The 23,644-nt window shown below is 41.6% G+C and overlaps 1 protein-coding gene across 1 annotated transcript in view; it reads right to left on the bottom strand.

Moving 5' to 3' along the window:
• Positions 1-21,593, bottom strand: part of alg5 (ALG5 dolichyl-phosphate beta-glucosyltransferase) — a 45,584-nt gene extending 23,991 nt beyond the window's left edge. The window contains exons 1-3 of the mRNA XM_078545302.1: positions 21,402-21,593; positions 6,319-6,493; positions 5,043-5,089 (exon numbers count right to left, since the gene is read on the bottom strand). Coding sequence (XP_078401428.1) covers positions 5,043-5,089; positions 6,319-6,493; positions 21,402-21,467 — 288 coding nt within the window. The 5' untranslated portion in view covers positions 21,468-21,593. The remainder of the gene's footprint in view (positions 1-5,042; positions 5,090-6,318; positions 6,494-21,401) is intronic.
• Positions 21,594-23,644: the final 2,051 nt, after the last annotated feature.

Genomic DNA, 23,644 nt, shown 5'->3' with positions numbered 1-23,644 from the left:
AAGCTGTTACCTTATTGGGAGTTTTTAAATATAGAGGTCCAAACTGCAAGAAGTAGATAAATGGGAAATAGATGGGCAAATTTCAAAGGCAAAAATGGAGTAACAATAGAAGACTTTGATTACCCCAATATAGACAGGGAAAAACAAGTGCAAATGGTAGGGAAGGAGAGGAATTTCTGATACGTTAAAGAAAAACTCTCTCAATCAATACCTCTCCAGTTTAACAAAGGAAGAAGCAGTTTTGGATTTGCTTCTGGGAGGTGAAGTAGATTAAGTGGAGTGCATCACAATAGGAAATCAACTAGCTAACAGCAGCCACAATATAATTCGGTTTAAAATAATTATGGAAAAAGATCAGAAAACATCCAAGGTAAAAATGCTCAACTGGGGAAGAGCTAATTTCAGTGATTTAAGAAGGGATCTAGCACACGCAGGTTGGAAAAGGGGAATGCTGGGTAAAGAAGTAATTGAGCATTTCGGTAAACATATTTCAGATACAAACTAGATATACGCATTAAAAGGAAAAGGTACAGCATCCAATGCTACGTGCCCTGGATGACACAGGAAATTAAAGTTAAAACAAAAAAAAAGGAGGCTCATGAAAAATGTCAGGAGCAGGATTCAGTCAATAACCAGGGAGATTATGGAAACTTCAGAGGGAGTTGATAGTCTTTCTTTGCCTCCCAAATTAATGTTATGAGAACAGATTAGCAGACATCATCAAATTGTACACTTATAAAATGTTAGCCACTAGCTTGGGAAAATGTTGGGCCTATAAAGGGCCCAAAGGGAAATCTTCATGTAGAGGAAGAGGACATGGCTGAAGTATTAAGAGTACTTTGCCTGTCTTCACCAAGAAAGTGGATGATCTAAAGGCTACACTAAAAAAAAAGTAGGTAGAAAAGATGTACCAAAAAGGTTTGCATTATTGGAAGTTGATAAGTCACCTGGTCCAGGTGGAATGTATTCCAAATGCTGAAAGAGGCAAAGCTAGAAATAGCAGAAGCCTTGGTCAAAATCTTTCAATCCTCACTGGGTAGAGCAATAGTGTCATAGGACTTGATAGCTGCTAAAGCTATACCACTATTCAAGAAAGGAGAGGGGATAATCCAGGAAATTACCAGGCTAGTCAGCCAAACATTGGTTTTGGGAAGTTATTAGAAACCGTTACCAGAGGCAAAATAAACTTTCATTTGGAAAGCCACGGGTCAATCAAGAAGAGTCAGCGTAGGTTTATCAAAGAAAGATCACATCCGGTTAACTTGATTGAATTCTTTGAGGTACCAGAGTCAGTGCAGTAGATTTTAAAAAAAAACTTGTTAATGGGATGTTGGCAATAAACGCTGGTTTAGCCAATAATGGCCACATCCCATAAAATAATAAAAAAACTAGGAAGAACAGCATTTATTGCCTATCACGAACTGCCCTCGAGAAGGTGTTGGTGAGCTGCCTTCTTGAACCATTGTGTAGGGACAGTGTTCCAGGATTCTGACCCAGCCACAGTGAAGGGATAATGACATATTTCCAAATCATAATGGCATATGACTTGGAGGAGAACTTGTAGGTAGTGGTATTCCCTTCAACTGCTTCCCTTGTTCTTCTGGGTGTTACAGATCATGAGTCTGCAAGGTGTTGAAGGAGGCTTGATAATTTGCTGCAGCGCATCTTGTATGTGGCACATACTGTTACCAATGTGTGCCGGTGCTGGACCGAGTGAATATTTAAGGTGATGGATGGGGTGTGAATTAAATGGGCAGCTTTATCTTGGATGGTGTCAAGCTTCTTGAGTGTTGGTGGAGCTATACTCATCTGCCAAGTAGGAAGTATTCCATCACACACCTGACATGCTTTGCAGATGGCGGACATGCTTTGGGGAGTCAGGAGGTGAGTTACTCGCCACACAATTCCTAGATTCTGGCTTACCCTTGTAGTCACAGTAAGGTACCCCCTGTACTTATATGGCTAGTCCAGTGAAGTTTCTGATCAATGGTAACTTCCAGCATGCTAATAGTGGGGGATTCAGTGTTAGCAATGCTGTTGAATGTCATGGGGAGATTCTATCTTGTTGGAGATGGTCATTGCCTGGCACTTGTGTGGCACGAATGTTATTTGCCACGTATCAGCCCAAGCCTGAATGCTATCCAGGTCTTGCTGTGTGCACGCAGGGACTACGTCATTACATGAGGAGTTATGAATGGCACTGAACACTGTGCCATCATCAGTGAACATCCCAACTTCTAATCTTATGATGCAGCAACTGAAGATGGTTGGGCATACGACATTGCCCTGAAGAACTCATTCAGGGACAACTAGGGGCAGAGATGAACTGCCTCCAACAACCACAATCATCTTCCTTTGTGCTAAGTATGACTCCAGCCAATGAAGGGTTCTCCATCCCCTGCCCACCCACCTCCCCACAATTGCAATTTCCATTGACTTCAATTTTACTTGGGCTCCTTGACAAATGCTGCCTTGATGTCAAGGACAGTAATTCCCACCTCACCTTGTTTACACTTGTATGAACTTTGAGGAGCATTTGACAAAATGTCACACAGGAGGCTTATTAAGAAGTTGGAACCCCATGGAATAAAGGGGGATAGAATTAAAGGTCTAATATGAATTATGCTATAAATGACATGATTCTGAAACGTGTAGATGAGCACAGACACCCTGGTACCCATGTACAAATCCTTAAAGATGGCAGGGCAAGTTGATAAGCTAGTCAAAAAAACATATAGGTTAATTGGATTTATAAATAGAATTAAAGGATATAAAAGCAAAGAGTTTACGTTAAAATTTTATCCTTGGTTAGGCATCAGCAGGAGTATTATGAACAATTCCGTACACCACATTTCAAGAAAGATGCAACGGTCAGAAAGGGTGCATAGATGATGTAACGGGGATATTACCAGGGATGAGGGACTTCAGTAAAAGTTAGGACTATTCTTTTTGGAACAGGGAAGATTAAGAGGTTTTCAGGATGTTGAGAGCTTTTGATAGAGAAAAACTATTCCCTCTGGACAGTGGGTCAATAACCAGAGGTCAATGATTCAAAATATTTGGCAAAAGATAAAGAAGGGAGATGAGGAGAATCTTTTTCATTGGGGGTTGATAGGGATCAGGAACACTATGCCTGAAAAGGTGGTGGAATGAGATTCCTTAAATAATTTTAAAAGGGAGTTAGACAGAGGATGAGTAACGTAAAAAATATGGACAAAAAGCAGAGATGCGGGACTATGCATGGCTTCTCTAAGAACCAGTACAGGCATGATGGGCAATGGTGCAAGTTTCTTTGATTTAAAAATGGTTATAAAAGGATACAGGGAAGGGCAGGGGAATGGGGTGAGAGCAAATAGCTCCAAGTGAAGATCCACTATAATATAGACATAATGGACCCAATGGCTTCCTTTAATGCTGCAATTTCTATGATTACCTTCATAGAGAGAAAAGCATTGCATTCAAACAGGGAAAACAAAGTCATTTGATTATGAGTCCAATTCCTTGCAGTAGCCATACGATGACAAAGACCTCTTCCCACCTCTTCCGTCGGCCAAACTAATTGCAAAGTTTAACTCTTAAAACACATGTCAACAGACTGTTTTCCAATTAATGTTGGAGCTTTTAAGGTGGTGGTTTACTGGATGGCAGCAAGGCATCCACTCGAAAGGACCTTTACTTAGTTTAAATGGCCACCTTAAAAGCCAAGAGGATAATATGGAGGCCTGGGGGGGCACTGTGCCATCTGCAACAACAGCTCCTGCCTTTATGAAATCGCTATGGGCCATTAGGTATTCACGCTCTTGACTCAAAGCACCAAATGATTCACCTGGTATTTTTAATTAAGATTAAGTTCTACACTTTTTCTGTCTAACTGGACTGTTTCAGCTAAGAGCTAGCCTCACTGATACATGGAAGATTCAGCAGTACTGAACAAAGCTAATTTTATTTTCCCAAAGTCACTTTTTAGCATCAAACGGTTGACAAACCAGATTTTTTTTAAATTTCAGATATTCAGTGTTCAGTTTATTTTAAACTAGACAATAACCCACTTTATATTCACTTCATAAAATTATTGGACTTTACTCAAAACAGCATTCATTATAACAATAGTATTTAAGACAGTTATTAACAATGACATAAAGGTGCTTCATAAAGTATGATCAGAAAGTGTTAAGAAAAGTGAAAACAACTGAGGCAATCAAAATACAAAACAAAACTCAGTGTAATTACAATTGGATTTCTTTTCAAAAGACAACAATGCTTTTTAGTGAATGCTAAGCCTTGTATGCTGTAGCTAGTGGGAACATAATGGGGGAATACTACCACTTTCTTCGGGAATGTCATTTTGCATTACTATACTGCCACCTGCTGTTTGAAGCTTATAGTTCATAGATATCCTATTAAACAGTGACAAGAATTTGACTGCCCTTCATCAAGCTGAAATATTAATTACATTTTGATATTCAAATTTACATGCATTCTGTTTGCCATTGCAATTTTTTATATCAGCTGTTCCATTTGAAATGACATAATATGGGTAGAAAATGGGCAATTTTCTGGTGTACACCATGCCACAGTATTTAATCTCAGTTCAGACCATACTTCTGAAAATTAAATCACAGATGAAATGACAAGGGTGATACTTTATTATTACGCTGCTAATAATTTTTAATTTATTGAAATGTTTGCTAAAATCTCCATGTGAAAATAATTGCAACTACGTTCGGAGAGCACAATGACTCATGCTGCCGTATATACAGCAGTGCAAACCTTCTCTGATGGTCAAAGCAGTGAGTATTTGGAGGTGGAGCTTCAGAACACACTTTCTAAGGAGCTTTGTTTTCTGGAAAGAATTCCCATTAAGTTACTGATTAAAAGTGATGCCTTTTCCCAAAGTAAAAAGTAACATTTAATATATTCCGACATTCTGAAGAGAAAATGAAACTAAGAAATGCTGTGCATTCACATATTGCACTTTCCACCATTCAAAATCACACAGTAACAAGGATAACACGTGGTGTATCAGAATAAGCCATCAATACCTGTCTTTGTTCCAAATATTCTAATGTCTCATCCATCATCAGAGGTACTGAAATTAGGAAAAAAAACATGGGAAGCTGACAATATTTAGATTGTGACCAATGTTTATTTTTTCAACATGATTTCTGTATTTTAAAGTTAGTGGAACACTACACTTTAGCTCAAATTATATCGATTATACTGAAACCAGATAATAGAATTTGTTTCATTGGAAACTATCAATATCTCTTCACACTGAACACAAAAATATTGTAGTGCAAATAAAAATGAACTATTTTGGGGGAAGGAAAGGAAGAAGAAAATTGCCAGAAATCATTATCTGTTTAAGCTGACCCAGTAGAATGACATAGTCAGTCAGGGTGGATCTATGAGAATAGGTAATGGGGATCAGCCTGTAAAGAAGGAAGTTGCATGAAAAAAATAAGCTTGAACTGAGATTTTTTTTGTCTCTGTTGGCCCAAATATTGCAATTTAAAAGGCTGAAAATGAAATAATTCTAGTCAAATTGGTTGTCCATATTCCAGGCGCTAGTTAAGAACAAAAACCAATCTAACGACACTGGCAGTAAGCACAGAACAAATAAATTTTAATTGTTCTGATGAATACTAAGCTTTGGGTAGCTGAGTGCATTATGATCATTGTTCTTTTATTTCTGGAGCCCAAACTGAAATACTTTCCGTATTATTTGGGGAGGCGATGGCGTAGTGGTATTGACCCAGGGTAATGCTCTGAGGGACCGGGGTTCGAATCTCGCTACAGCAGATGGTGGAATTTGAATTCAATAAAAAAAAAATCTGGAATTAATAGTCTAATGATGACATGAAACCATTGTCCATTGTTGTAAAAACCCATCTGGTTCACTAATGTCCTTTAGGGAAGGAAATCTGCCGTCCTTACCTGGTCTGGCTTACATGTGACTCCAGGCCCACAGTAATGTGGTTGACTCTTAAATGCCCTCTAAAAAAATTTAGCACCTTATTTTTGCAGAGGAGTGCAAAGTGCAGCACATACTTTACTTCATACTGGAGTGCCAGCATAGATTTTGTGCTCAAGTCTCTGGAATGGAATTTGAATCCACAATTTCTGACTCAAGAGGCAAGAGTGCTATTTACTGAGCCATGGTCGACACCAAATTATTTCTCTCTTCAGAAGATTTCGCACTTGTTAAAGATCAGAAGCTTACATCTTCTGAAAGCTGGAGAAGTGTATCAGAACTTATATTATTCCTGGTCTTGCCAATAATCACTGAATTTGAAAAACTTCGTCAGTAAAACTTACATCTTTCTTCTTCATTATAAGATGGGACAATAACAGACAGTTCTTTCGTGGGAAGGTCATGAATACTGGGGAACAATTCCTTCCCAGCAGAATTTAGACTCCAGAAGAATTTTTCTTTCTCTCCAAGAGTGAGGTTTGGCATTTGTATGGCAGTCACATGTGCAGTTATCACAAGCTGTTAAAAAAAAAAACAAAAAAAAAAAAATCAGGTTGTACAACATACAATGTGACATTATAGAGGGAGGGCTTTTATTGATAATTTACACCTCAAATCAATATGGTTCTTAAACGATGAAAATCAGGTTTTACAGATTTATTAAGCAGACAACACCTAATAATGGTTGTGATTCAAACACGTTACAGTTCTGAGTCCAGTATCTTAGGCCTTTACAAGTTCAAATACTCATTGTAGACATTTTTAAAATTACATTTTTCTTACTCCTGCATGATGATTTCACATTAACAACAATCAGACCAATCCTGTTTAGTCAACAGTCACTATTTTAATTATGGATGGGGAAAAGAGCTTGGCAAATTTGTAATGGAGATTCTCAGTACTTTTGGAGGCTGAAGTTTTTACTTTAGCATCAAAAAGGCAGAAAAGCAGAGCCATTTAAAACCAGGGAAAATTGGGAGAAAATCACTTTATATTTTGAACATTGTTAAACTTCAAGAAAACTATCAAAAAAAAACAAGGCACATTTAAATGAAACGATGAATTATTTACGCATGACCTCAAAAGAAGCTCCAAAATTAATATTTTCAAGGTCACAAAGTACTATGAATTAGTTTTAGCAGTTAAAAGAATTTATAGTATTCGTGGATTGAGTATGCACTAAAAATATTGACTGTGATTAAAACAGCTCATTATCACTATTGTATCATAAAGCATAAATATTGTTGAACCCTAAAAAGATGTGATGGTTGATGCAAATATGAAATTTTGTAACATGCGCTGCAAGTGGTATATTGTGATGATTGAATGAGGTACATCCATTTTTTTTTAAACATGGCTGTGATCACAAGGTTTTTCAATGCATGGTGACAATAGGGGTAAAATTGCATGCACACCTGTAGATCCTATATTTTGCAAGAACAATTTGGAAATTTTAGAAATAAATTTTTAAAAATTCAACTTTGGAAAGAAATTAGACTTTACATTCAGGAATTTCAGGGCAAAAAAAAGGTTATTTCTATACAGCCTTTCACGTCCTCAGGATGTCTCAAAGCGCTTCACAGCCAATTAATTACTTTTGAAGTCTAAATACTGTTGCTACGTAAACCAATGTGACAGAAAACAATGGACAATTCAAGGGTTCACAAAGAGCTACAAGATAAATGACCAGTTGATCTGTTTTAAGGGTGCTAGCAGTCTAGGATTTGAATCTAGGATCAACCAGTCGGTATCTGCATAGTAATACACACTGAAGAGTGCCTTCAACCATTAGAATGTTATTTATGTATATCAAAAAAAAACAACTTGCATCTGTGTATACATGATGACAAGTTTTTATAATATAAATTCCTATAGCTACATTTATAATGGCACCAGGAATGTGGAACTTCAGTTAAGCGGGGAGATGAGGAAAGCTGGGGTTTTTCCTAACAGCAGAGAAACTTAAAGGTAAATTTAATAGATGTTCAAAGTAACAAAGTATATTGTTTGAGTAAATGAGGAGAAAGGGGGTTTCTGGTGCCAAAAAGGTTGGTAACCAGAGGACACAGTTTTAAGGTAATTGGCAAATGAACCAAAAGGTAGCAAGATTTGTACACCCAGTAAAAAATTGATCTACAATTCTGCTGGTGGACAAGGGATTGAAATGTCAAAGCTTAAATGTTGCTACCTGCAGCAAATCCCAAGATATGCATGATCGAAGGTCTCCACCAGCAATCTTGTCTTAACATTTTGAGATGGGCATCTCAGTGATTAGCTGTTCATGCACTTCTGAAAATAAGAATTGAAAAAGCATCTTTTGTTCCTGCCAGGGGCACAGTTAAGGTTTAGATTTCCAGAAGAAGGATGATGAATGTAATAAAGCGAATAGCTATGTGGTTTTAGGGATTATGTTTTGAGAAAATTAAAAATTAGCAACGTGTTCCCCAACAGTTGTAGAACAGATTACAGATGGATTTGGTAGCATTTCTTAAACTGTGCCATGAGGTTATTAATCCCAGCTCTAAGAATGAGAGATAAAGAGAGGATACAGATCAGTATAGTCCCCACAAGATGTGGTAACTGCCTTGGAGATGCCTTTTGGTCTGTCCACATTTTCTCTTTTCTTTACCGTTTTTCCTTTGGTGGTTCTTGCAAACCGGCATTGTAGTATAAGGGTGATCGGGCAGAGCAAGGGTTAAGGTGGGACTGGAGAACAGTACCGCCCATATAATGATGTAGAGTGTCGCATGATGGTAGACTATGTGTAGTAGAGTCTGGAGGGAGCCAGCATGGAGACAGCACCCATGCAGGGCTGTACCTTGGAGATATATATAGTTATGGGTTACCTATAAACAGTTTGTTCAACCATACAAGCCTCTAGGCCTCTTAGTGAGACACCAAACAACCTTACAAGAGTGACTGCCTCTGAGATGCCTTTTGGTCTCTCCACATTTTCTTTCTCTTTTCTTTACTGTTTTCCCTTGATGTTTCTTGCAAAACAATTTTGTAGATCACAGTAAAGCAGCATTTATGTTGGCAAGACAAAAGCAAACTATTGCAGGTGCTAGAAATCTGAAATAAAAACAGAAAATGCTGGAAGTAATCAGCAAGTCAGGCAGTATCTGTGTAGAGAGGAAAAGAGTAGCACTGAACTTTGATGCTGTTGTAAAGAGAGGTGACCAAATGCATTGTTCCCATTAAGCCATGGGGGTGGTTTTGTTATTGTATGTAATGCATCGTCACGATGTCATAACTAGCATAATATTAAGGTTTAACGCTTATTTGTATAAAAATTTGTTATAATTATTAATTTCTTGAACATTTATGGTCAGCACCCAATATAATTTCCATAACAAGTGTGATCTCTGGCTAAAAAAGTTGCCTACCCCTGTGCTACACCATTCCTTTGACTATCCTTTCACTATTTGTTTTTTAAAAATACTTTTAGTTTCCCTTATCTGCTAATCTAGTCTCATTCACTGTTTGCCCCTCATTTCCTTGTGCAATTCTGTGTGATGGGTATGTCTGACTAATAAAAGAAAAAAAGACTTGCATTTAAAAAGTGCTTTTCATGACTATTGAATGTCTCAAAGCACCTTATAGCCAATGAAGTACATTTGAAGTGTAATCATTGTTGCAAGGTTAAGAACCATGGCAACCAATTTGCACACAAACGTCCACAAACAGCAGTTTGACAATGATAAGATAATTTATCTTTGTGATGTTGATTGAGAAATAAATATTAGACAGGACACCTGGGATAACTCCCCGGCTCTTCTTCAAAATAATGTCATGGGATCTTTTACATCCACCCAAGCAAGCAGATGTGGCCTTGGTATACTGTCTCATCCAGAAGATGGCAACTTCAACAGTGCAGCACTCCCTCAACACCACACTGGAGTGTTGGTCTTGATTTTTCTGTTCAAGCCCTGGAGTGGGACTTGAACTCAGAAATTTGTGAACAAAAGTGAGAGTGCTACCAAAAGAGCCATGGCTGACACACAATCTGATTTTTTTTAAGGCAGCTACTAGCATGGTGGATAAAGGGATCTCTAAGGATGTTGTCTATGTGGAGTCTCTGAAGGCATGTGACAGGTGTCTATATAAAAGATTAGCAAAAGTGTAAGTGCACAAAATTGGAGGTAACGTTGTGACATGGGTTGGCTATTGGTTGGGAGGTAGAATACAAAGAGTTTGGATAAAGGGTATATACTCAGATTGTGACAAGTGGTGTTCTCCAAGGATCTATTCTGGGGCCTCAATTAATGACTTGGATGAAAAAATAGAGAATTGTATCCAGTTTCCAGATTAACCTAGCCAGGAGTATATAGTGCTACAGGTACAGGAAGTTGCAAGGAAACAATGGCAGATTAAGTAAGTGAGTGGGCAAAGCTGTGCAAATGTGAGGTCATCCACTTAGGACCTAAGAATTATAAATCAGGAGTATTTTCTAAGTGGTGAGAAACTAGGATAATAGTACTGTAGTAGTCCTGAAGACTTATGCTCCAGAACTGGCTGCACCCCTAGCCAAGATGTTCCAGTCCAGCTCCAACACTGACATCTATCCAACAATGTGGAAAATTACCTAGGTACGTCCTGTCTACAAAAAGGACAAATCCAACCTGACCAATTATGCCATCAGTCTACTTTCCATCATTAGCAAAGTGACAAAAAGCGGCGTTGAAGGTGCTATCAAGTGGCATCACTCAGCAGTAACCTGAACTCAAGAGGTGAGGTGAGAGTGACTGCTCTTGACATCAAGACAGCATTTGACCGAGTGTCGCATCAAAGAGCTCAAGCAAAACTGAAGTCAATGGTAATTGGAGGAACTCTCCACTGGTTGGAGTCATACCTAACACAAAAGAAGATGGTTGTGGTTGTTGGAAGACAATTATCTCAGCCCCAAGACATTGTTGCAGGAGTTCCTCAGGGTAGTGTCCTGGACCCAAACATCTTCAGCTGCTTCATCAATGACCTTCCTTCCATCATAAGGTCAGAAGTGGGGATATTCACTGATGATTGCACAATGTTCAGTAACATTCACGATTCCTCAGTTACCAAAGCAGTCTGTGTCCATGTGCAGCAAGACCTGGACGACATTCAGACTTGGGCTGATAACTGGCAAGAAATGCCAGGCAATGACAATCTCCAACAAAACAGAATATAATCATCTCCCCTTGACAGTCAATGGCATTACCATCCCCCACTATCAACAACCTGGGGGGTGGGGTTACAAATGACGAGAAACTGAACTGGATCAGCTATGTAGATTTTAAGAACCAGCAAGAAATTACTAAAAAGATAATAGCAGAAAGCAGCGTATAAGATGAAGCTAGCTAGTAATATAAACACAGGTAGTAAAAGTTTCTACAAGTATCTGAATAAGAAAGGAGTAACTCAAGCTAGTGTTGGTCCTGTAGGGAGAGTCTGGGGAATTGACAATGGAAAACAAAGAAATGGCAGAAGTGTAGACAGGTATTTTATGTCTGTCTTCATGGTAGAGGGCTTAGAAAACTTCTCAAAGATTCCTGAATGTCAAAAGGTGACATAATTACCATTACCAGAGAATGGGTGCCAGGAAAACTATCAGACCCAAAGGCTGACAAATCCCCAGGGTCTTAAAAGAAGTGGCAACACAGATAGCAGATACATTGGTTCCAATATTCCAAAATTCCTTAGATTCTGGAAAGGTTCCAGCGGATTGGAAACTATCTATTATTTATTCAAGAAAGGAGGGAGGCATAAAGCAGCAAATTTTGGCAAGTTAGCCTAACATCTGTTATAGGGAAAGTGCTAGAATCCATTACTAAGGAGGTTATGGCAGGATACTTAGATGATCATGATTTGAACAGGCAGAACTAACATGACTTGTGAAAGGGAAATTGTGTTTAACTCATCTGTTAGAGTTTTTTCATGAAGTTACATTCAAGGTAGATAAACCGGTAGATGTGGTGCACTTGGATTTCCAAAAGGCATTTGATAAGGTGCCACATAAAAGGTTACTACACAAGATAAAAGCACATAGTTTGGGGGTAACATATTAGCATAGATAAAAGCAAAGACTCAGACCTCTCTGTCGCTTGCCATTTCAACACACCACCCTGCTCTCATGTCCACATGTCCGTCCTTGGCCTGTTGCAATGTTCCAGCGAAGCTCAACGCAAACTGGAGGAACAGCACCTCATCTTCCGATTAGGCACTTTACAGCCTTCTGGACTTAACATTGAGTTCAAATTGAACTTCAGATCATGAACTCTCTCCTCCATCCCCATCCTCTTTTTTCTAATAATTATTATATATTTTTTAAAATATATTTTTCTTTTCCCACTTATTTCTATTATTATTTTAAAATTTATTTCCATCTATTGTTTTATCTCCACCTTTTAGTCTATTTCAATCCCTTCCCCCCACCCCACCCCCACTAGGGCCATCTGCTACTTGCTTATCTTGCTTTCCACCCTTAATGTCACCATTAGCACATCCCTTAGCTAAAATCACCACTGTCAACACCCCTTTGTCCTTTTGTCTATGGCATCTTTGGCAATCTCTTCTTTGCCTCCACCTATCACTGGCCCTCTATCCAGCTCCACCTGTCCCACCCCCCTTAAACAGCTTATATTTCACCTCATTTCTCTTCAGTTCTGATGAAGAGTCATTCGGACTCGAAACGTTAACTCTGTCTTCCTCTCCACAGATGCTGTCAGACCTGAGTTTTTCCAGCTATTATTGTGTTTATATTAGCATAGATAATGGATTGGTTGGCTAACAGAAAGCTAAAGGTAGGGATAAATGAGTCTTTTTCAGATTGGCAAGCTGTAACTATTAAGAGTGACACAGGGATCATTGCTGGGTCCTCAACTATTTACAATCTATATCACTGACTTGGATGAAGGGACTGAATGTCTGATAGCTAAGTTTGCCAATGACACCAAGGGAAGTAAGTTGTCAAGAGGAAGAGAGGATCCGCAAAGGGATATAGACAGGTTAAGTGAGTGCACAAAAATTTGGCAGCAGATGGCGTATAACATAGATAAATGTGAACTTGCTCACTTTGGCAGGAAGAATAGAAAAGCAGTATATTATTTAAATGGAGAAAGATTGCAGGTCTTGGTGGTACAAAGGGGTCTAGGTGTCCTCATAAATGAATCAAGTTAGTATGCAGGTACAGCAAGTGATTAGGAAGGCAAATGGAATGTTGACATTTATTGCAAGAGGAATAGAATATAAAATGGAATATTACTACAGCTTAGTGAGACCACACTTGGAGTATTGTGTGAAGTTTTGGTCTCCTTATTTTAAAAAATATATAATTGTTTTAGAAGCAGATCACTGAAGGTTCACTGGACTCATTCCAAGGATGAAGGCGTTGTCTTATGAAGAAAGGCTGAACAGGTTAGGCCTATACCATTGGAGTTTAGAAGAATGAGAGACTTGATAGGGTGGGACTCGGGGACATAGTTTAAAAATAAGAGGTCTCCCATTTAAGACAGAGATGAGGAAAAACTTTTCCTCCCAAAGGGTCGCTGGAGTATGGAATTCTCTTCCCCAGAGAGCAGTGGAGGTTAGGTCTTTGAATTTATTGAAGTCAGAGTTAGACAGATTTTTGTTAGGCAAGGGAGTCAAGGGTTATGGGGGGGCAGACAGGAAAGTAGAGCTGAGGCCACAACCAGATCAGCCATGATCTTATTGAATGGAGAAGCGGGCTTGAAGGGGCAAATGGCGTACTCCTGCTCCTATGTTCCTATATAAATACTGTGGCTACAAGGGCAGGTCAGAAGCTGGGAATTCTGTGGGGAGAATTCACTTCCTGTCTCCACAGAGTCTGTCCACATATCTACAAGGCACAAGTCAGGTGTGTGATGGAATGCTCTCTACTTGCCTGGGTGAGTGCAGCTCCAACAAGACTCAAGAAGCTCCACACCAACCAGGACAAAGCAGCCGGTTTAATCGGCGCCCCATCTGCCAACATCAACATCCACTCCTTCCACCACCGACGCATAGTGGCGACAGTGTATACCATCTACATGTTGTACTGCAGCTCACCAAGACTCCTTTGACAGCACTTTCCAAACCTGCGATGTCTACCACCTAGAAAGACAAAGGCAGCAGATGCATGGGAACACCATCAACTGCAAGTTCCCATCCAAACCACACACCATTCTGCCTCAGTACTATATCGCCGCTCCTTCAATGTCGCTGGGTCAAAATCCCGGAACTTCCTTCCTAACAGCACCTATACCACACGGACTGCAGTGGTTCAAGAAGGCAGCTCACCACCATCATCTCAAGGGCAATTCGGGATAGGCAACAAATGATGGCCTAGCCAACAATGCCCACATCCTGTCAAAGAATAAAAGAGGAGCAAAGAGATTTGGGAATCCAAGTACAAAAATCATTAAAAACCTGTAGACAGGTAGAAAAAGCAATCAAAGGCTAACAGAGTGCTGACCTCCCTCAGTTGATGAGTCAGTGCTCCTCAATGTTGAACACAACTTGGAGTAAGCACTGAGGGTGGCACGGGTGCAGAATGTACTCGGGGTGGGGGACTTCAATGTCCATCACCAAGAGTGGCTTGGTAGCACCACTACTGACTGAGCTGGCAGAGTCCTAAGTGACATAGATGCTAGACTGGATCTGCGGCAGGTGGTGAGGGAACCAACAAGTGGGAATAACATACTTGATCTCATCCTCACCAACCCGCCTGCCGCAGATGCAATTGTCCATGACAGTATCGGTAGGAGTGAACACTGCACAGTCAATGTGAAGACGAAGTCCCATCTTCACATTGAGGATCCCCTCCATTGTGTTGTGTGACACTACCACTGTGCTAAATGGGATAGATTTCGAACTCAACTCAAGACAATGCATCCATGAGGTGCTGTGGATCATCAGCAGCAGCATTGTACTCAAACACAATCTGTAACCTCATGGCCTGGCATATCACCCACTCTACCATTAACATCAAGCCATGGGATCAACCCTGGTTCAATGAAGAGTGCAGGAAAGCTTGCCAGGAGCAGCACCAGGCATACCTAAAAAATGAGGTGTCAACCTGGTGAAGCTATAACACTGGACTACTTGCGTGCCAAACAGCATAAGCAGCAAGTGATAGACAGAGCTAAGCGATCCCACTACCAACGAATCAGATCTAAGCTCTGCAGTCCTGCCACATCCAGTTGTGAATTGTGGTGGACAATTAACAACTCACTGGAGGAGGCAGTTCCACAAATATCCTGATCCTCAATGATGGAGGAGCCCAGCACATCAGTGCAAAAGATAAGGTTGAAGCATTTGCTACAATCTTCAGCCAGAAGTGCCAAGTGGATGATCCATCTCGGCCTCTGGAGGTCCCCAGCATCACAGATGCCAGTCTTCAGCCAATTCACTCCACGTGATATCATGAAATGGCTGAAGGCATTGGATACTGCAAAGGCTATGGGCCCTGACAATATTCCAGCCACAATACTGAAGTCTTGTGCTCCAGAACTTGCCCCGCCCCTAGCCAAGCTGTTCAGTGCAGCTACAACACTGACATCTACCTGGCTATGTCAAAAATTGCCCAGGTATGTCCTGTACACAAAAAGCACGACAAATCTGACTCGACCAATTACCACTCCATCAGTCTATTCTTCATCATCAGTAAAGTAATGGAAGGGGTCATCAACAGTGCTATTAAGCGGCACTTGCTTAGCAATAACCTGCTCACTGATGCCCAGTCTGCCAGGGTCACTCAGCTCCTGACCTCATTACAGCCTAGGTTCAAAAATGGATAAAAGAGCTGAACTCCCGAGGTGAGGTGAGAGTGACTGCCCTTGACATCAAGGCTACATTTGACAGAGTGTGGCATCAAGGAGCCCCAGCAAAACTGAAGTCTATGGGAGAAAACTCTCCGCTGGTTGGAGTCATACCTAGCACAAAGGAAGATGGTCGTGGTTATTGGAGGTCAGTCATCTCAGCTCCAGGACATCACCGCAGGAGTTCCTCAGGGTAGTGTCCTTGGCCCAACTATCTTCAGCTGCTTCATCAGTGACCTTCCTTCCATCATAAGATCAGAAATGGGGATGTTCGCTGATGATTGCACGATGTTCAGCACCATTCGCGACTTCTCAGATATTGAAGCAGTCCATGTTCAAATGTAGCAAGACCTGGACAATATCCAAGCTTGAGCTGACAAGTAACATTCGCGCCACACCAGTGTTAGGCAATGACCATCTCCAACAAGACAGAATCCGACCATCACCTCTTGATGGTCAATGGCATCACCATCACTGAATCCCCCACTATCAACATCCTGGGGGTTATCATTGACCAGAAACTGAACTGGACTAGTCCTATAAATACTGTGGCTACAAGAGCAGGTCAGAGGCTAGGAATCCTGTGATGAGTAACCCACCTCCTGACTCCCCATAGCCTGTCCACCACTTACAAGTCACAAGTCAGGAGTGTGATGGAATACCCCCACTTGCCTGGATGAGTGCAACTCCCACAACACTCAAGAAGCTTGACACCGTCCAGGACAAAGCAGCCCGCTTGATGGGCACCACATCCACAAACATTCACTCCCTCCACCACCAACGCACAGTAGCAGCAGTGTGTACCATCTACAAGATGCACTGCAGGAATTCACCAAGGCTCCTTAGACGGCACCTTCCAAACCTACGGCCACTACCACCTAGAAGGACAAGGGCGGCTGATAGATGGGAACACCACCACCTTTAAGTTTCCCTCCAAGTCACTCACCATCCTGGCTTGGCAAAATATCACCATTCCTTCACTGTTGCTGCATTAAAATCCTGGAACTCCCTTCCTAACAGCACTGTGGGTGTATCTACACCTCATGGACTGCAGTGGTTCAAGAAGGTAACTCACCACCACTTCCTCAAGGGCAATTTGGGATGGGCAATAAATGCTGGCCCAGCCAACGAAGTGCACATCCCGTGAATGAATAAAAAAAACCTTTATCTTAGGGGAGTTGTTACAATTATGAGGGTTATAACAATGTTGTATTTTGGGACTATGTCTTAAAGTTAAAGTAAAATAAAGGGGGTCATGTGACCTGTTCTGAAGTCTGCCCAATAGCAGGTCTCAATGGTTTGATTGTTAGAGATTAAAGGGGGCCCAGATTATTTTACTCGGAAAAAGATGCAAGATATTCACATTTCCAGACAAAGACAGCTGTGATGTTGGTAGGAAGACCCAGGGAATTGTCGAGGACGTTGGGTTATAAACCAGTGTGCTTTAAACTGTCCATTTACTTCCAGGATAAAAGAGAGTTTGGGTCTTGGGTCTCAAGAATAGCTACTTAGCATTTCTACCTGGCTACGAGGTCCATGTGATGCATGTCGCATGGTGATGGGCTTTACAATGGGAAGGGTACAGAGGAAGTCATTGTGATATCGGGTTACAAGCTTTCATAAAATATCATTGAATATCACATATAGCTTAGTTTGCCAGGATCCAGGAGAGATAGAGTGCACAAAGGCAGACAGTCTCTATGGAAAACCCCTGAGCTCACGCTTAGATTGGAAAGATTACATTCATGGGAGTTAAGAATTAGGCTGGAAGATTTGCCTAGCTTTAGCTAGAGGGAAAAGTCTCCCGGTAAACTCACAGCATGAAAGACAGTTCTGGAGTTAAAAATTTCCAGGCTGGAAAAGGAAAAGATCGGAAGTAAACCCCTGATAGCTAAGAATCAGTTTTGACCGATTCTTGGAGAATTGAATGCATGAGTAAAGGACAGTGTAACATACAGCTGCTCGTTGTTTTATTTCAGCTGTATTAAAAGTTCTGTTGCACTTTAAAGAATAAGCTGCTTACAAAAATAGTGCTTAGTCATTAGTGCTTTTAGTCTGTTTGATACAGTTATGTTTCAGTCATGTAGAGCTTCGGTTAAACTTCATAACGGAGTGCTGCATGTATTCAGGTTACTACACCTCAGGAAGGATATATAGGCATTCGAGGGAGTGCAGTGCAGATTCCCCAGAATGAATACAGGTCTTAGAGGGTTAAATCATGCATAAATTTAGTTCGTATTCCCTTAAGTACAGATGATGCAGGGGGATTCGGTGCCTCTATGGGAAATTGATAATTTTAAAATTAAGTTCCCTCATTTAAATTAGGCCAGTTAGTACGGAACTCAGGAAGCACTTTTTCTTACAAAGGGTTTTAGTGATCTGGAACTCTTTCCCTTAGCTGTGGATGCTAAATCAACTGGAGCTTTAAAGTCAGGTAAGTTTTTGTTGGGTAAAGGTATCAAGGGATGTGGAGCTAAGGCATGTAACTGGAGCTGACTAACAGATCAGCCATGACCTAACAATGATGAGCAGCTTTGATGGGTTGAATGGTCTACTACCCCTGCTCTACCTTTGAAAGCACTTCCAAACCCATGACCTCTACTACCTAGAAGAAAAGGAGCAGCAGACACATGGGTACAGCAGCATCCACAAGATCTCCTCCAAGTCACACAGCTGACTTGGAAATATGTCTGATGAAAGGTCACAGGCCTGAAATGTTAACTCTGTTCTATCTCCATGGATGCTGCCAGACCTGAGTACTGTATTTCTAGCATTTTCTGTTTTTATTTCAAATTTCCAGCATCTGGAGTGTTTTGTTTTTGGAAATAATTTTTGGTCAAAATCATGGAACATCCTCCCTAAGACCACTGTGGGTGTACTTACAGATGGACTGTAGCAGTTCAAGAAAGCTACTTTCTCAATGGTAATTAGTGATGGGGAATAAATGCTGGCTTTGCCAGTGATGTCCACATGCTATGAAATAAAAAAAGTGAACACTCTCTGAACAAATGTACATAGGTGGAGAAGCAGAGGGGTTTAGAGAAGGAATTTCAGAGATTTAAGCAGCTGAAGGCACTGTTATTTAGAAGTGGACTTAACTGCAGGAGTAATGTGAGTGTGCCTGGAAACAGTAGAAGGGTGAGTTTTGAGGAGGGGGCAGTGGGCATATGGTAGCTAGAAATTAGAGAAAGGGGAGGCTACAAAGAACTCAGGTACAAGAAAGCGATTTTAAAATTTACGGCATTGGGGGACAGGGAACCAATACACAATAGCAAGGACAAAGATTGCTTGGTATAAGTAACAATATTTTTAATGAGCTGAAGTTTACAAACATTGGGAGGCTAACCAGGAGAGCATTGGAGCTGCTGCATCCAGAGACCACAAAGGCAAGGATGAGAGTTTCCATAGCAGATGAGCTGAAGTTGGAGAAAAAATATGATGACAACAGTGAGGCAGAAGTAGGCAGTGCTTGAGAAAAGAAATATGGGGTTGGAAGCTCAGCTTGAGGTTGAAGAGATCATTCAGGTTGCCAACAGCCTGAGTCAGCTAGAACCAGTAGTGGGGAAATGGTAGTGACAAGGATACAGTGTTTGTAATGGACTTAATGGGCCGTAATCTCCGACTACTGTCGGAAAGTGCCGGCCCGCAAGAATTAGAAGGGGTAAATACCCACTTATCAGTCTTGAAAATTACATTGCCACTTCCATTCGCTAGAGCTGCTTGGGGCCTGCATCGAAAGAGTCCTCACAGGCCCCAGCGAAGTTGAAATTGACAGGTCAGGGAGAAGGTAACCGTCTAAGGTAACTGCATAGGAGGGGATGGGGGGGACCCACCTGGGGTTTGGGGGGGGGGGGGCGCAAGGCGTGGTGGAGTCCCGAGGGGTGGGTCTGTGTCTTTACGATACTCAGAAGTTAGGAGTTGTTTCTATTCTTCTAACTTTTTCTGAGTAACTATGGTATAACCCCAGTGGAACCATCAGAAGTTTGCAATTTAAACCGCATTTTTGGATGGTTCCCAGCTCAGAGCGGTTGTCCAGAGGAAGTGTGCACTTCTGGGCAATTGCCGTGCAAACCCTAACCTGGAAACTTCCCAGAGGGATTCCCCAGCGCATCTTTGGGGTGCCCCCCCCAAAATCCAAAGTGGGGGAGCTCAGAGGTTATGGGCCAATATGGTGGCATCAATTTGAGATTAATCAGTACAGTACAAGATTCAGAAAGGGCCTCCCAGAGTAAACACAAGAAGTTGTTTCTCTTACCCTGAATCTGTGGGATTCCCCAGTTAAGGGGTTGAGCATTTAGGACTGAGAGGAGAAATTTCCTCAGAGGGTTGTTAATCTTTGGAACTGTCTACCCCTGATTATTCAGGATGCTCCATCGTTGAATATATTCAAGCTAAGGTAAATTGATTTTTAATTTCTCAGGGAATCAAGTGATTTGGGGGTCTACTCCTGCTCCTACTTCTTATGCTCTTACTCAAATACATAAGGTGACATTACAGGGCTGTACTGATTGAATGCTGTCTTCAGGATTAGATATTAGACCAAGTGCCTATTTTCTCTCTCAGTTGTGTGTAAAAGATCCCCTACTACTATTTCAAAGAGCAGGGGAGTTATCCTCCGTGTTCTAACCGATATTTTTCCCTCAATCAACATAATTAATTACAGATTTTCTGGCCAATATCACATCATTGCTTGTGGGAGCTTGCTGTGCACACATGCCAGATTTCCTGTATTACATCACTTCAAAAAGTACTCCCTTTGTCTTGTGTCCATGACATATTTGTCAATCTCTCCTTAGCTGTCACCTATCCCTAACCTTCTATCTCTTCTTAAACAGCACAAAATCCATTGCATGGCTACTTCTCCGTAGCTCTGAAGAAGTCACATGGACTCAAAACGTTAACTCTGTTTCTCACTCCACAGATGCTGCCAGACTTGCTGAGCTTTTCCAGCATTTTCTGTTTTTATTTCAAAAAGTACTTCACTGACTGTAAAGCACTTTGGGACGTCCTGAGCAAATCGCACTATACAAATTCAGGTCTTTCTTTTGCAATGCTTAGTTTGAGAAAGTTATGACTCATCCAGGTTTGCATGTCAAGACAAGCCATCTTGATTTGATAGCACAGGGACAGCGGTGGAGTGGGGTCAAGCTGGATGTCCTCAAGATAGAAGTGGAAGCTGCCAATCTGTCTCCTCCTTTTTCCACTTGGGTCAGCGTGTCCAGGGAGAAAAGCCAAGCTGATTTGCCCCCAGATCTGCTGCCATTTCTGAGACAAGCCATGAAGTTGCTGCATTGATGCAAAATGCCCATGGTTGCCCAGGAAGAAGCCTCTCTGCCCAGTACTTCAACCCGATGCTGCAACGAAGGAGGCAGCGTCTGGGGAGACGGTGAATGGACTCCCCCCCCACCACCACCACACACACACACAGGGAGAGGGCGAGGTGCCAGTTAGAGAGAGAGAAGTGAATAATCAAGAGACATGAATTGGACAGATCAGGAGGTGCTCAGCCGGATAATAAACAACTGTCTCCCCGGAGCAACGGGGGGGCGGGGGGGGGGAGCGGGTGAAGTTTGCAAACAAAAAGTTGATGTGGTGCCAGTTTGAAACACTCGAATGGCAGAGACTGAACTCACCAAGACCAGGAGTGTAAGGGCGACAGCGGCCGCTAGCTCCAGCATTTGAACCAGCTCAAGCTCCATGCTCTGCAACCGCCGCCGGAGCTGGAAGGGCTCGCGCGCCGCCCAACATTCGGTCCCGGAGCCGTGGCAACCCCGCGAACCTATGGCAGTAGAACACCGATGCGGAAACGTCCCAGCCAGGGAGCGAGGAGGGTGCTCCGCGCGGCAAGAGGGCACCACACCCCCCCACCTTGTCACCAACTTCGGCGGCAGTCGCCCCTTGCAGCGCCAGCCGGCGTTGGGGAACTGCCACTGCGCAAGTTGAACCAACCTTTTAATATTAATATATTAAGAACATAAGAACTAGGAGCAGGAAGGAGTAGACCATAGGCACTGTGAAGCCTGCTCCGACATTCCATATGATCAAGGCAGAAACAAAAATAAAAATACCTGGAAAAACTCAGCAGGTCTGGCAGCATCTGTGGAGAGGAATACAGTTAACATTTCCTCCCCGCAGATGCTGCCAGACCTGCTGAGTTTTTCCAGGTATTTTTATTTTTGTTTTGGATTCCCAGCATCCGCAGGTTTTTGCTTTGATCAAGGCTGATCTCGGGCTTCAACTCCTCTTTTCAACCTGGTTCCCATATCCCTTCATTCCGAGAGACCAAAAATCTATATATCTCAGCCTGAAATATGTTAAATGATGGCATACCCACAAGCCGCTGGGGGAGAAAATTCCAGACTCACAACCCTTTGAGTGGAGAAATTTCTCCTTCTCTCAGTCCTCTCCTTATCTCAGTCCTAAATTATTGGCCCCTTAACCTGATACTGTACCCCATTCATCTAGATTCCCCAGCCGGAGCCGAATCTAGACCAAATGGAGACCAAAATTGCATGGAATATTCCAAGTGTGGTGTCACGAAAGCCCTGTATAATTGTGGCAAGGCTTATTTATTCTTGTACTCCTATCTCCTTGCAATAAAGGCCAAGAAGCATTTGCTTCCTATTTGCTTGCTAACTTTTTCTGTTCCTTGTACACCTAAGCCTCCATGAACATCAACATTAACAAGTTTCACACCTTTTAAATATTCTGCTTTGCTATTCTTATGACCAAAGTGAATAACCTCACATTATACTCCATCTGCCACTTGTTGCCCATTCTCTTAACTTGTCCATATCTCTTTGCAGCCTCTTTGGGTCTCCCTCACAGCTTGCATTCCCACTTAGTTTTGTATCATCAGCAAAATTGGTTACATTACTCTGTCTCTGCATGTAAGTCATTAATATAGATTGGAAATCGTTGAGGGTCCAGCATTGATCCTTGCAGCACTCCACTAGTCACAAGAACACAAAAAATAGGAGCAGGGATATACCATATGCCTTGTTGAGCCTGCTCCACCATTCAATATAATAGTGGCTGATCTTAGGCTTCAACTTCACTTTCCCGCCCACTCCCGATATCCCTTGATTGCCTGAGGGACCAAAAATCTGTCTATCCCAGCATTAAATGTATTCAACGATGGAACATCCACAACTCTCTGAGGTAGAGAATTACAAAGATTCACAACCCTTTGAGTGAGGTAATTTTTCCTCATCTCAGTTCTAAATGATCAGCTCCTCATCCTGCAACTATGCCCTTGTGCTTTTGTTTCCACTGATCGGAGAGTCTATCTCTCAGCATCCACCCTATCAAGTCCCTTCAGAATTTTATAGGTTTCAATGAGATTGCCTTTCATTCTTCTAAACTCCAGAGAATGTAAACCCAATTTACTCAGCCTCTCATCTTATGACAACTCTCTCATCCTAGGGACCAATATAGTGAACCTTTGCTGTAGTATCTCCAATGCAAGTACATCCTTTCTCAAATATGGAGACCAAAAGCACAATAGAGTATTCCTGATGTGGTCCTGCCAAAACCCTGTATAATTGCAGCAAGACTTCATTATTCTTGTACTCCAATCCCCTTGCAATAAAGACCAACATGTCACTTTTGACCCTTCTAACTCTAATCTGCAATGGTACTGATTCTACTTCCTGATTTTCTGAGCCAAGATTCTTTCTCACTAATGTCCTTATGTCATTCTTTATTATCAGGACTACTCCTCATTTTACGTGTCTTTTCGAAATGTTGTGTATCCTGGAATATATATTTCCCAATCTTGGTCACCTTGTCACTATGACTCTGTAATGCTCATTCAATCTAAACCATTGATCTCTATTTGTGTCTCTAGTTCATTTTTCTTATTGTGGATGCTCCA

Source organism: Cetorhinus maximus, chromosome 7 (assembly GCF_964194155.1).
Source record: "Cetorhinus maximus chromosome 7, sCetMax3.hap1.1, whole genome shotgun sequence".
Lineage (NCBI taxonomy): Eukaryota > Metazoa > Chordata > Chondrichthyes > Lamniformes > Cetorhinidae > Cetorhinus > Cetorhinus maximus.
The sequence above is the reverse complement of the archived record's forward strand: the minus strand, read 5'-3'. Positions and strand labels throughout refer to the sequence as shown.